The 12,363-nt window shown below is 50.0% G+C and overlaps 1 protein-coding gene across 8 annotated transcripts in view; it reads left to right on the forward strand.

Annotated features, from left to right (window-relative positions):
• The window catches only part of sobpa (sine oculis binding protein homolog (Drosophila) a), a 36,030-nt gene extending 24,262 nt beyond the window's left edge, over positions 1-11,768 (forward strand). For 4 of the 8 annotated variants that reach the window (XM_076985605.1, XM_076985609.1, XM_076985608.1 and 1 more), the window contains 3 exons: positions 2,458-2,541; positions 6,822-8,919; positions 9,193-11,768. In XM_076985605.1, coding sequence (XP_076841720.1) covers positions 2,458-2,541; positions 6,822-8,885 — 2,148 coding nt within the window. In that variant the 3' untranslated portion in view covers positions 8,886-8,919; positions 9,193-11,768. The remainder of the gene's footprint in view (positions 1-2,457; positions 2,542-6,821; positions 8,920-9,192) is intronic. The other 4 variants (XM_076985611.1, XM_076985613.1, XM_076985606.1 and 1 more) reach the window with 3 other exon arrangements.
• Positions 11,769-12,363: the final 595 nt, after the last annotated feature.

Raw genomic sequence — 12,363 nt, forward strand, 5'->3', positions numbered from 1 at the left:
CTCCATCTAATTCGAAATGTCAGATTCCCTCAAGCTGCCACAGACTGTGTGTGTAGTGCTGTGGGGGTTTTGCTGAGAGCTCGGTGGTGGGTGTGGAGCCGTGTGGGGGCCGTGCGGCGGGCGTCTGGGGGCCGTGTGTGAGGGACGTGTGTGGAATGTGTGGGGCAGGTCTGGGGGCTGTGTGTGTGTGAGTGTGTGTGTGTGTGTGTGTGTGTGTTTGTCAAACAGGGTTTAAGATGGATGATAGAGAATGTATTTTTGCAAGTTGAGACAGTACAAATAGTGTGCATAGTTCAAATGCACACTGCACTGAGGTTATGTGGGTACGCTGCACAGAGGGAAAGGGGACGGACAAGGAGAGAGAGATGGAGAGAGAGATGGAGAGAGTGAGGGGAGAAACTAATGAGCAGACAGAAGGATGGGTCGTCTTGTGGATGTGTGCCACTCAAGTGGGAGGTGTGTGTGTGTGTGTGTGTGTGTGTGTGTGTGTGTGTGTGTGTGTGTGTGTGTGTGTGTGTGTGTGTGTGCGTGGGTGGGTGTGTGTGGGTGTGTGTGTGTGTGTGCGTGTGCATGGGCGTTTTACATTGTTTATGTTTGTATGTGTGCCCATCCATGTCCTTGGAGATACACATCTTGCCTGACAAGGTGAGACGTGCGCACACACACACACACACACACACACACACACACACACACACACACACACACACCTGCTCTGGCCCTGGTGCCCAGATGGAGGTTGGCAAAGATGCCACAGAAACACCAGTCCCAGTGGAGTCACACAGACACACGCAAACACACACACACACATATCAGAGCCATATGGATCATGCTGTAGAGTGTGTTGACATGGGGCTGTGTAAAACAAAATAATTTACATACACACACTTAGTGCGTTAGACATACGCACTCAAGTTAACATTAAAGTAGGTCAGCTTGCTCTCTGCAGGTATGTGTGTGTGTGTGTGTGTGTGTGTGTGTGTGTGTGTGTGTGTGTGTGTGTGTGTGTGTGTGTGTGTGTGTGCGTGTGTGTTTGCCTCATGTGCTTCATGTTTATGGCAGCATTTTGACTGAGGTGTTGAACGTATTACAAGCCTGCAAATCATTTAAACTGCAGAAATTCAGTGTGTGTGTGTGTATGTGTGTGTGAGAGAGAGAGAGAGAGAGAGAGAGAGAGAGAGAGTGAGTGAGTGTTTGTCGTGTGTGTGTGTATGTGTGTGTGCCCACAGCCTCATTAGTACTATATGGTAATGAGCTGGAACAGGTCCACAGGGTCATAGCTGCTGCAGTACAAAGTAAAGGAGTGTGAGTGTGTATTTATGAGAACTAGGGAGGGAGCAAGGCAGAGGAAGAGAGTGTGTATTAGTGATCAGTAATGTGTGTGTGTGTGTGTGTGTGTGTGTGTGTGTGTGTGTGTGTGTGTGTGTGTGTGTAAAGAGGTGTAGATGAATTCTTTCTTGGACTCTTATACAAACTGACAGAATAATGACTGTGTGCACTTGGACAAAATAATATGCTTGTGGTTGGCACATTTAATACCGTTCTTCTTCCTGTCTTGAGTGAGTATGCAGGCCTGTGTGTGTGTGTGTGTGTGTGTGTGTGTGCATGATTTCAGTTCAGCACTGCATGTGTATGTATGTACCTGTGTGTACTGTGTCAGCAGTAGTAATGGTGAACAGAGTGTGTTTGATGGTGTGGACAGCCAAAGAGGAAAATCACATGGACAGAAATATTGACAGAGACAGTATACACACACACATTTCGTTGTTGAAACTAAAATTATATAGTGTTTTTTATTAAAAGCATATTGTGTTGTTGTTTATTGGTTTGTATATTGTGTTTGTTTTTATTGGGGGAGTTAGTGTGAGTTTAGTTTCCCTTTCATGCTTTTATTTTTCTACCTTTTTCAGTCAGCTAATGAATTATCACAGAGTAGATGTTTCACCTCTAAGAAAACACACACACACACACACACATACACACACACACACACACACACCACACACACACTCTATCTCCCCAAGCAAAAGTCCACCAAAAAAAGCAAGCTGATATGGATCATTCCTCAAAACATATTCACACCGCTCGGTAACAAACACACGCACCCCCCACTCACTTGCGCACACACACACACTCACACACTGTCTCTCTCTCTCTCTCTCTCTCAACCACGCGCACACACACTCTCTCTCTCTTTCTCTCTCTCGACCATGCGCACACACACTCACACACTCAAAGCTTGCCTCTATCTCCAGGTGAGTGCATGTCTGTCGGGTTTTCTCTCGTGTTTTCCTCTCGTTCTAGTCACTCATCCTTTCATCCCTGCATCCCACTCCACTTCCTGTCCCTCGTTTTCTCTACCGTCCGTGTGCGTCGGCGTGTGTGCGTGTGTGTGTGTGTGTGTGTGTGTTCTGGGTTGTGTCCATACGTATAAGGCTCGCTGTGTCTCCCCTGTAGGCCCGGGATGAGGAAGGCTCTGTGATGTTCGGCTTGTGCAAAGACACGCCCCGACTTGTGCTCAAGACAAACAGCGATGCACTTGTAAGCCATTCCCCACCCCCGAGCCGACTCCGAGCTGACCCCGAGCTGACCCCGAGCCGACCCCGAGCTGACCCCGAGCCACTCGGCGACGGCTCCGCCCTCTCCTACACTACCATGCTCCTCTCTGTCTGTCACAGGAAAGCCATGTGTAGTAGGTCAGAGGGAAGCAGAGGTGTGATTTTGCCTTAAGATCTGTGTTCTGTGCAGAGCGGTTTGGAACAGACCAGAACAGCTGAGCCTCACAAAGTCTTGAACGCTAACAGTCTGGAACTCTAACAGTCTTGAACGCTAAAAGCCTGGAACGCTAACAGTCTGGAACGCTAACAGTCTGGAACGCTAAAAGCTCAGTCTGAGACTGCACACACTCAACTTAAAGCCTGCAGAATCACACCTTCTTTAGCAGATAATCTGCATTCCACATTTCCATAATTTGTTTCAACATTGTCATCCTGCATTGCATCAGACTGTGTATATAAATCTGTGTGTGTGCGTGTTTGTGTGTGTGTGTGTGTGTGTGTTTGTGTTCATGTTCACATATGTGTATGTGTGTGTTTGTGTTTTTGTCCACATGTGCGCTTTTGCGTGGCTTTGTTGTGGAAAGTGTGGTCTGTGCGTTTTTGTTGACGTTCATGTGTGTGCTCTTGTGTTTGTGTGTTTGCGTGGCTGTTTGGGGGAGTGTGGGTGTGTGTTTATTTGTGTGCATGTGTATATGCATGTCTGCACAGGTGTGTCTGTGCGTGTGTGTGTGTGTGTGTGTGTGTGTGTGTGTGTGTGTGTGTGTGTGTAGTGATAACAGCAGCCAGTTCTTCTGGCAGGCTCAGGGCAGCTGCAGGTTTAGGGAGGAGACCTCTGGAGCAGATGTAGATGTACAGCCACTAGCACCTCGGTGTAGCGAGCCAGTCACGGGAGAAAAGGTCTGTAGTTACTCCCGCCGTCGTCACGGCAATCCACGGCCACAGAAATGACGGCAATTACCTCTGACCCAAGAGTGGAAAGGAAAGAGATAGAGAGAGAGAGAGGGAAGGAAAGAGATGTGGAGAGGGAGAGAGAGGAGAGAGAATAATGGAGAAGAGGGGAAGTGGCGAATGTCGGGGGGTATAATAAAACATGCATGAATAAAAAACATGAAAGGAGGAGGATAAGAGAGCGGAAGGAAGGAGGAAGTCCATTAGGATAATGTACATTGTCCCGCAGTCCCACATTGGAGCAGTGAAATGTCCCACTTGGAGCAGTGAAATGTCCCTCTCAGAGCAGTGAAATGTTCCGTTCAGAGCAGTGAAATGTTCCGTTCAGAGCAGTGAAATGTCCCACTCAGAGCAGTGAAATGTCCCACTCAGAGCAGTGAAATGTCCCGCTCGGAGCAGTGAAATGTCCCACTTGGAGCAGTGAAATGTCCCTCTCAGAGCAGTGAAATGTTCCGTTCAGAGCAGTGAAATGTCCCACTTGGAGCAATGAAATGTCCCTCTCAGAGCAGTGAAATGTTCCGTTCAGAGCAGTGAAATGTCCCACTCAGAGCAGTGAAATGTCCCGCTCAGAGCAGTGAAATGTCCCACTTGGAGCAGTGAAATGTCCCTCTCAGAGCAGTGAAATGTTCCGTTCAGAGCAGTGAAATGTCCCACTCAGAGCAGTGAAATGTCCCACTCAGAGCAGTGAAATGTCCCTCTTAGAGTAGTGAAATGTCCCTCTCAGAGCATTAAAATGTCCCGTTCGGAGCAGTGAAATGTCCCGCTCGGAGCAGTGAAATGTCCCACTCGGAGAAGTGAAATGTCCCGCTCAGAGCAGTGAAATGTCCCGCTCGGAGCAGTGAAATGTCCCTCTCAGAGCAGTGAAATGTCCCACTCAGAGCAGTGAAATGTCCCGCTTGGAGCAGTGAAATGTCCCGCTTGGAGCAGTGAAATGTCCCGCTCGGAGCAGTGAAATGTCCCACTTGGAGCAGTGAAATGTCCTGCTCGGAGCAGTGAAATGTCCCTCTCAGAGCAGTGAAATGTTCCGTTTAGAGCAGTGAAATGTCCCACTTGGAGCAGTGAAATGTCCCACTTGGAGCAGTGAAATGTCCCTCTCAGAGCAGTGAAATGTCCCACTCAGAGCAGTGAAATGTCCCTCTCAGAACAGTGAAATGTTCCGTTTAGAGCAGTGAAATGTCCCACTCAGAGCAGTGAAATGTCCCTCTCAGAGCAGTGATATGTCCCACTCAGAGCAGTGAAATGTCCCGCTTGGAGCAGTGAAATGTCCCGCTCAGAGCACTGAAATGTCCCACTTGGAGCAGTGAAATGTCCCTCTCAGAGCAGTGAAATGTTCCGTTTAGAGCAGTGAAATGTCCCACTCGGAGCAGTGAAATGTCCCTCTCAGAGCAGTGAAATGTTCCGTTTAGAGCAGTGAAATGTCCCACTCAGAGCAGTGAAATGTCCCTCTCAGAGCAGTGAAATGTTCCGTTTAGAGCAGTGAAATGTCCCACTTGGAGCAGTGAAATGTCCCGCTTGGAGCAGTGAAATGTCCCTCTCAGAGCAGTGAAATGTTCCATTTAGAGCAGTGAAATGTCCCACTCAGAGCAGTGAAATGTCCCTCTCAGAACAGTGAAATGTTCCGTTTAGAGCAGTGAAATGTCCCACTCAGAGCAGTGAAATGTCCCTCTCAGAGCAGTGATATGTCCCACTCAGAGCAGTGAAATGTCCCGCTTGGAGCAGTGAAATGTCCCGCTCAGAGCACTGAAATGTCCCACTTGGAGCAGTGAAATGTCCCTCTCAGAGCAGTGAAATGTTCCGTTTAGAGCAGTGAAATGTCCCACTCGGAGCAGTGAAATGTCCCTCTCAGAGCAGTGAAATGTTCCGTTTAGAGCAGTGAAATGTCCCACTCAGAGCAGTGAAATGTCCCTCTCAGAGCAGTGAAATGTCCCTCCCCAGCTGTTTTAAACCGTGCGGAGGTGAAAGGTCCATGTATAATTCAGCACACAGCCAGGAATGCAGCCCTCAACTGGGACCTGCGCAGTCATGGGACTCACACGTGCATTCAGGGCCCCCACCGGACCCCCACCTGACCCCCACCCTCAGGATAAAATGGAGGCATCTGTACAAGTGTCTGTGCCCGTTTCTGGTGGCCCAGAGAGTGGAGAAGGGTGGAGAGGATTAGGTTGTGGTTGTGGTTTTGGGTAGTGAGTGAAGGCCTCTGTGTGTGTGTGTGTGTGTCTGTGTGTGTGTGTGTGTGTGTGTGTGTTTGGGAAAGTGAAATAAATTGAAATAAATTGTGTGTGGGGGTGCATATGTGTTTGTGTAAACATTTGAGAGAAGGTGGGTGCATGTTGGCAAAGAGAGGAAGCGTGTGTGTGTGTGTGTGTGTGTGTGTGTGTGTGTGTGTGTGTGTGTGTGTGTGTGTGTGATGAATGTCTGTCATTGACCGAAGTGACAGCTGATTAATCCCCTCATTACTTCCTGTGAGACTTTTATTCGGTAATCAGTTGGCTAGGCCTGAGGCAAATCCCTGCCACTGCAATCCATTTGTCAACCTGAGCTCTTCTTGACTGCAGGTGACATCAACACCCAGGGACTCATGAGGAAAGGACTGACAACAGATAACAGACAAAGGGAGAAATAACAAGAGAGCCAACAACCAGAAAGTTAGAGAGGCAGAGTTCTGTGTTACCTAACGCTCCTCTGTAAATCTGTGTCCTGGCTCCTAACTAGATGTCATCTAACTGTCCCATTGTATCCTCCGCCGAGTAATTTCACAACACACACACACACACACACACACACACACACTGAGGCCATCACTCACTTTTAGGCACTATGTACCTGTCTTTTTCCGTTAGCATCACCTTGAATACACAACTAGACTGTCTATTTGTTTTGGAGTGTATCATGCATGCCCACACACACACACACACACACACACACACACACACACACAAACATACACACACGCATAATTGTTCCTTGAAGGCAAAACCTTTTAGCTGGAACTGTCTGGGTTTGACCCTGCGGTTGTGCCAGAGGCAACTGCCTCTCTGACAAGCTCTGATTGTGTGTGTGTGTGTGTGTGTGTGTGTGTGTGTGTGTGTGTGGGTGGGTGTGTGTTAGAGAGAGAGAGTGAGAGACAGTGGCAGAGAGACAGACAGAGATAGTGAAAGGGAGAGAGTGAGAGTCTAAGTACTGCGGCTGACACTGAAGTACTTTTATTCAAGAATTTTGTAGCACTTTTTTAAAAGGAGCACTTATCTTTTTTCTCTGCTTGCTGACTTGAAATGTTTACAAGGTGTTTGTTGTGTGTGTGTTTGGGTACTGCAGGTGTGTGACTGGTGCAAGCACATCCGGCACACCAAGGAGTACCTAGACTTTGGGTCGGGTGAGAGACGCCTCCAGTTCTGCAGTGCAAAGTGTCTGAACCAGTACAAGATGGACATCTTTTATAAGGAGACCCAGGCGGCCCTGCCCGGAGGCCTGTGTAACCCCGTGCATCCTGCCGGGGACGGGAAGGTGGATGGCAGCCACGGGGTGCAGCTCCTCACCCCCGAGTCTTGGAGCGCCCCCCTGAGCGAGATGCGCGGCCGCAAGCCACCGTCCCCGGCGGGCGGAGGCTCCGGGATGGGTCACTCTGGGTCGGCGGCAGGTTCGCCTTCCGAGCCCGGTGCGGTGTGTTCGTCCTCATCGTCCTCGTCGTCGGTGAAAATCCCCACGCCGAGGCCTCACGAGAGTCCCACGCTACCGCCGCCTCCTCCACCGCCCCCCGTACCTGGGCTCCACCCTCCGCTGGGCGTGCCCCCTGGTAGCCCGCCCATGGTGATGACGCCTCGTGGGCCTGTGCCCCTCCCCTTCTTCATGGAGCACCAGATGATGCAGCAGATGCGACCCCCGTTCCTCCGACCTCCTGGCCCCAACAGCCCCCTTTCCAATCCCATGATCCCTGGCATCGGACCGCCCCCTCCTCCTCGGACCCTGGGTCCCCCATCGAGTCCAATGCACCGACCCCTCCTCTCACCCCATGTCCACCCCTCCTCAACCCCCGGCCTGCCGGGTAACCCCCCCACCATGATGCCCCCTCACCCAGGTACCCACATGCCAGGACTACCCTTCCCTCCGGTTAACATCATGCCAGCCGGGCCCATTCCGGTGCCACCCATGATGAACTTTGGCATGCCGTCCTTGGCACCCTTAGTGCCACCTCCAATGCTATTGGTGCCCTACCCCGTAATTGTGCCATTACCGGTGCCAATACCCATCCCCGTGCCCATCCCGGTCGGCCCGAAGGCACCTGGCGACCGCCCTGGGAACGATGGCACGCTTCCGGACATTTCTGGCGAGCACAGCGACTCACAGGATTCACCCTTCTCTCCTGATTCATCCAGGGGAGAGGGCGGAGCTCAAAAGCAGGGTCCCTCCCACTCAGATGCGCTTTCGCCAGGCATGTCGGGCCAGACGGAACGGGGCAGGACGAGCGTCGTAGACCTCACCGTCAAAATGGAAAGTCCCGGTAGCACAAGTTCTAGTTTGTCACATTCAGGATCTTCTTCCGACACACCAGCAAACGGAATCATCGATTTAACGACAAATCGTCGTTCACGGCAACAGCTGGTGATCCAGAGGGCGATGCCATGTGTGCAAGTGAAAACAGAACCTGACATGACCCCACCCACAGGGCTGACTGTCTCACGATTGGGTGATGGTGAAACCAGTGGGAGGGACTCTTGCAGCACAGAGGCAAATGAGGACATTCAAAGAGACCGAGACATGGAGACTAAAAGCCCATTGGACAGCGTTGCACTGCCCTGTGCAGACCCATCCTTTTGCAGTGCCACGCCCCCACTATCTCAACCAATCACGTGCACCCTTTCCACTCCCTCAGCCAGTATCTCCATAGCGAAACCAGAGCCAGGAACCGCCACGCCTTGTAATGTGATCGTCAACGGCGGATGCAGCGCCCAGCAACTGGATCCCTTGGTCCGGAGCCTGCCTCCAGAACAGCGCCCTCCTGTGGAACCGTGTCGCAGGACATCCGCGCTTTGCGACGAGCCAGTAGAGGGAGAGGACCTGAAGGAAAACAGCTTCTCGGCCCTTGAGAGGGAGGCGTCGGGCAAGAGGGCCCTGTCCGACCAGGTGGGCGCTCCTGGGGGCGCCGGCAACGACAAGGCGCAGGACGCGGAGGACGCGTTGTTGGACGCGGACCACGCCTACGCCCTGCCCAACATGCCCAAGCCGGGCTGCGTCATCCAGCCTGTGCCCAAACCAGCAGAGAAGACAGTGACGGGCATTCTCCCCTGCAGCCTGGCCCCCCCACTGGCGGCGGGGGGCGGGTCCGAGCTGGAGCCCCCGCTGAAGAGGAGGTGCTTACGGATCCGCAACCAGAATAAGTGAAGAGTGAGAGTGACGGGGAGAGACAAGCCCGCAGGTCAGTGTCTCGCCAGAGCGAAGGAGGTCAGGGTTGAAACTGATCCCCCAGTTGTTGCCAAGATAACTGACAACATTTAGCAAATATGATAACATAGATGTGGAACGTCAGATAAGTGTAAAATGAAACAAGCGTTGTGACTTTTGCCTCTAGACTGTGCCAGTGTCATTAGCTAGAGTTATTAGTGCATCTGCAATGTAAACGTCTCTCTTAAGTGATTTATGGTATGTCTGAATGTCTTTTCTCCTTCTATACCCCCCCCCCCCCCACCAGACAGATGCTTACATCTCACCAAAGGAAAACGCAGTGCAGCATTGCAGCTGATACCATGAGTCCATGAATCCTCCACAAGTCCATTAGTCAACTTGTCAAACTGTCCCTCCACGCCCATAAATTTCCATACAACACACACTCAAAAACACTCTCATACATTCACACTTGTCTTGGTCATATGAATGACTGCAGCTTCCACTGATCTCTTCTGAGCGTCGACAGACCCCACAAATCCCTGGAACAGAATCTGGATCGGCTACGACCTTTGACCTTTGAACTTTTTGGACTCTCTCTCTCTCAGTCTCTTCGTTGGCAGTGGAGTTTTCGCAGCCAGTCACGTCACTTTTAGTTTCTCAGCCTGGTTTGTTGTCTTCATGTCCACAGGGAGATGGCTCCCCCTACAGGGGTGGTGCAGCACTGCAGTCCTGAGGGCTAGTAATGTACATAATGAGCTGTGATGGGGCCAAGACGTGGGCCTTAAGCCAAACGGCAATCAAAAGAGGTCTGGACTGGGCTGCCAGTCAAACATGCCCACAAATGACAGACATGACTGGATCCTGAACAGGCCCCTGGGGCGGGCTTTAAACACAGAGCCCAAACAGTGATCAACCTGCCGCTCAGCCGTGTCCATGAATAACAGACAGGATGTTTGGTCTCTATTTTATTTTTTTGTTTGTGTGTGCCATTATTTAGACAGGACTGGTTTAGATAAACGGGAGGTTTGAAGAGCATGTGCCTGTATGTAGAACCCTGAGATACAGCAGTTTAACATACCCTCGTCCGGAGTCCCCTTTGAACTGACAGGAGTGCCAAGAAAGTAACGAAAGAAAGTTACAGTGGAGAAGTTCCTGACTCTCTTTCTCTCTCTCTCTCTCTCTCTCTATCTCTCTCTGTCTCTTTCTTTCTTTCCATGTTCTGTTTCCTCCTACTTCTTCATGTCTGTTTTCCCCCTTATTTTCTTTGGCACCACCAGCAAGACACACAGAAGTCCTCCTTCACATACGTTCTGGCCACGGAAGATACAAGACAAATGATGGAAAAACTACATCTCCCAGATGGCCTGAAATAACCATGAAAGAAGCATGAGGCACAGGGGAGCTTGGGACTCTGCTGGAACAGAACTCACACAAATGAGGTCTGCAACAATAATGGAGGGAGGTATTTATGGACTGTTTGTGGGTTCCCTGCCAATTCTGGGGCTGCCGGAGCAGAAGGATGTGCGGCGGGAAATTCCCTTGTGCTCACCGACACTGGAGCGGCGGGGTGGACACACTGCGTAGCTTCTCTCGAACCTGTCAAAATGGCTGACCGCTCCGCCGCCATTGGCTAGAGAGAAGGCTTAGTCACTGCCTCCTGCCTGAATCCAGAGGTCTGCTTGTCAAATGCACACACTCCAGTCAGTGTTTCATACTATCCACATGCCGTGAGATGTGCTGCACTTTGTCCGTCAACACTAAGGTTTTCAGTTACAGTTCATTATGATAGCCAAACCAAGAGCAAATCTCTTAAAAGCCAGTCGGTCAAACCAGTCTCTCAAACCAGTCTCTCACACATATGGTTAATCACTACAGTATCTTGGCTTAAATGGATTTTTGAGATCTGTGTTATTTAACCATACGTTTTCCTTGTTTGAAGAAAGCCCTTTAGCAAAGCTGTAAATATCTGTTTTTCTCTGGCTCAGGACAGAGAGTAACCGATTTCATTTCCCCTTAGCTGGTTTATGGTCTGTTTTGAAAAAGATGGCAGCACGCGGACAAGCACGCGAGGTTGAAAGCACTCATGTCAGGTTTGGCTTTCGGGCTGAAACAATTGGATCTGCAGATTAGACACGCCGCTGTTCGGAACGCTTACCGCATCTGTGTACAAACATGGCTCGAGTCAGAAGTGTGATTGTTAGGTACGATTGCTGTTTAGACTTGAAAGAAATGATCGGCCGCGTCTCAAATCAGATTTGACTCCTTGTCAAAATAAAAGTAAACTGTGGTGAACATTAGCACATGATATCACAGTTCCTGGCTAGCTTCGTAAGAGGGAAACTGAGGGAGTGTAGCTCGAAGCCTCTGTGTGTGTGTTTGCGTGTGTGGGTGTGTGTGCATGTGAAAGAGAGAGAGAGCAATAAGGAAAACACTTGCCAAAAACCTGCAGCTTTTTGGCATGATTTTGTTTTCCAAGCTCCAATATAAAATAAATATGTGGCCATCATAAAGGGGGCACCAACACATGGGGAACAGAACAGGTTGTCATGAAGTGAAAGGTTTCAGAAATGGTGGCCTCCTCCGAACCAACTCTGAAGGGTCAAGCCAGACGTTTGGTCTCTAGTGTTGACACATCCATTTAAAAATATCTCTCCACATTCACCCAAGAGTCTGATCTCTTGGAAACTGCACTGTGTCTGTGTTAGTGATACAGGTGACTGTTCTCTCTCTTTCTCATCTCGTCTGTCTCACTCCCGCTGACTGAAATCTTCCCTCACATTTGACTCCCCTTTCTCCACCCTGTTAGCTGGGTAACATTAAATGCATATACACAGTTGAGGCTAAAAGTGTAAAAAGCAAAAAAAAAAAAAAAGCAAATAAGGTAAAGATATTCAAACTTTTTCTAGCTCCACACGTTTCATGTTACCATACGCTGACTGTGTTAAGTCAATTAGGACGTGTTCTTTGTTGCCATAAGGGACCGTTTCAATTTCGCAGCTCAGTCGCAGCTTTCTCAAACATTCTGGTTCTGGTTGTAAATACAGCCCCTCCATCACCATGCCAACACAACTTTGCAGGAAGCCTTTCAGGATCTTTGTCCTGCAGGAAGACCTGCTTGGGACTGGCTGATGTTTTGAGGTCTTTTCTTCGAAACTTCAGGATGTTCCTATTCTTTCACAATGTCATCCATTTTCTGAAGTGCGCCAGTGACTTCCAGGGAAACATGACCCATGACGTGAAGCTACCACCACCATGCTTCACAGCTGGGGTGGTGTTCTTTGGATCAGAAGCCTTGAGCTTTGTCCTGGTGATCGCCAGTGAACTTCAGTCTGACCTATTGTATTATGGTTTTGGTTTGTCTCCTTCAGTCTGGAAGTCATTCTGTCCTGGGAGCTTCATTTTTGTCAATTGTTGTCTCGTTGCTGGCGCTGTAGCAGCTACACACTATCAAAATTCTCATTTCTGTGCAATTATT

This window comes from Brachyhypopomus gauderio, unplaced genomic scaffold (genome assembly GCF_052324685.1).
Source record: "Brachyhypopomus gauderio isolate BG-103 unplaced genomic scaffold, BGAUD_0.2 sc43, whole genome shotgun sequence".
NCBI lineage: Eukaryota > Metazoa > Chordata > Actinopteri > Gymnotiformes > Hypopomidae > Brachyhypopomus > Brachyhypopomus gauderio.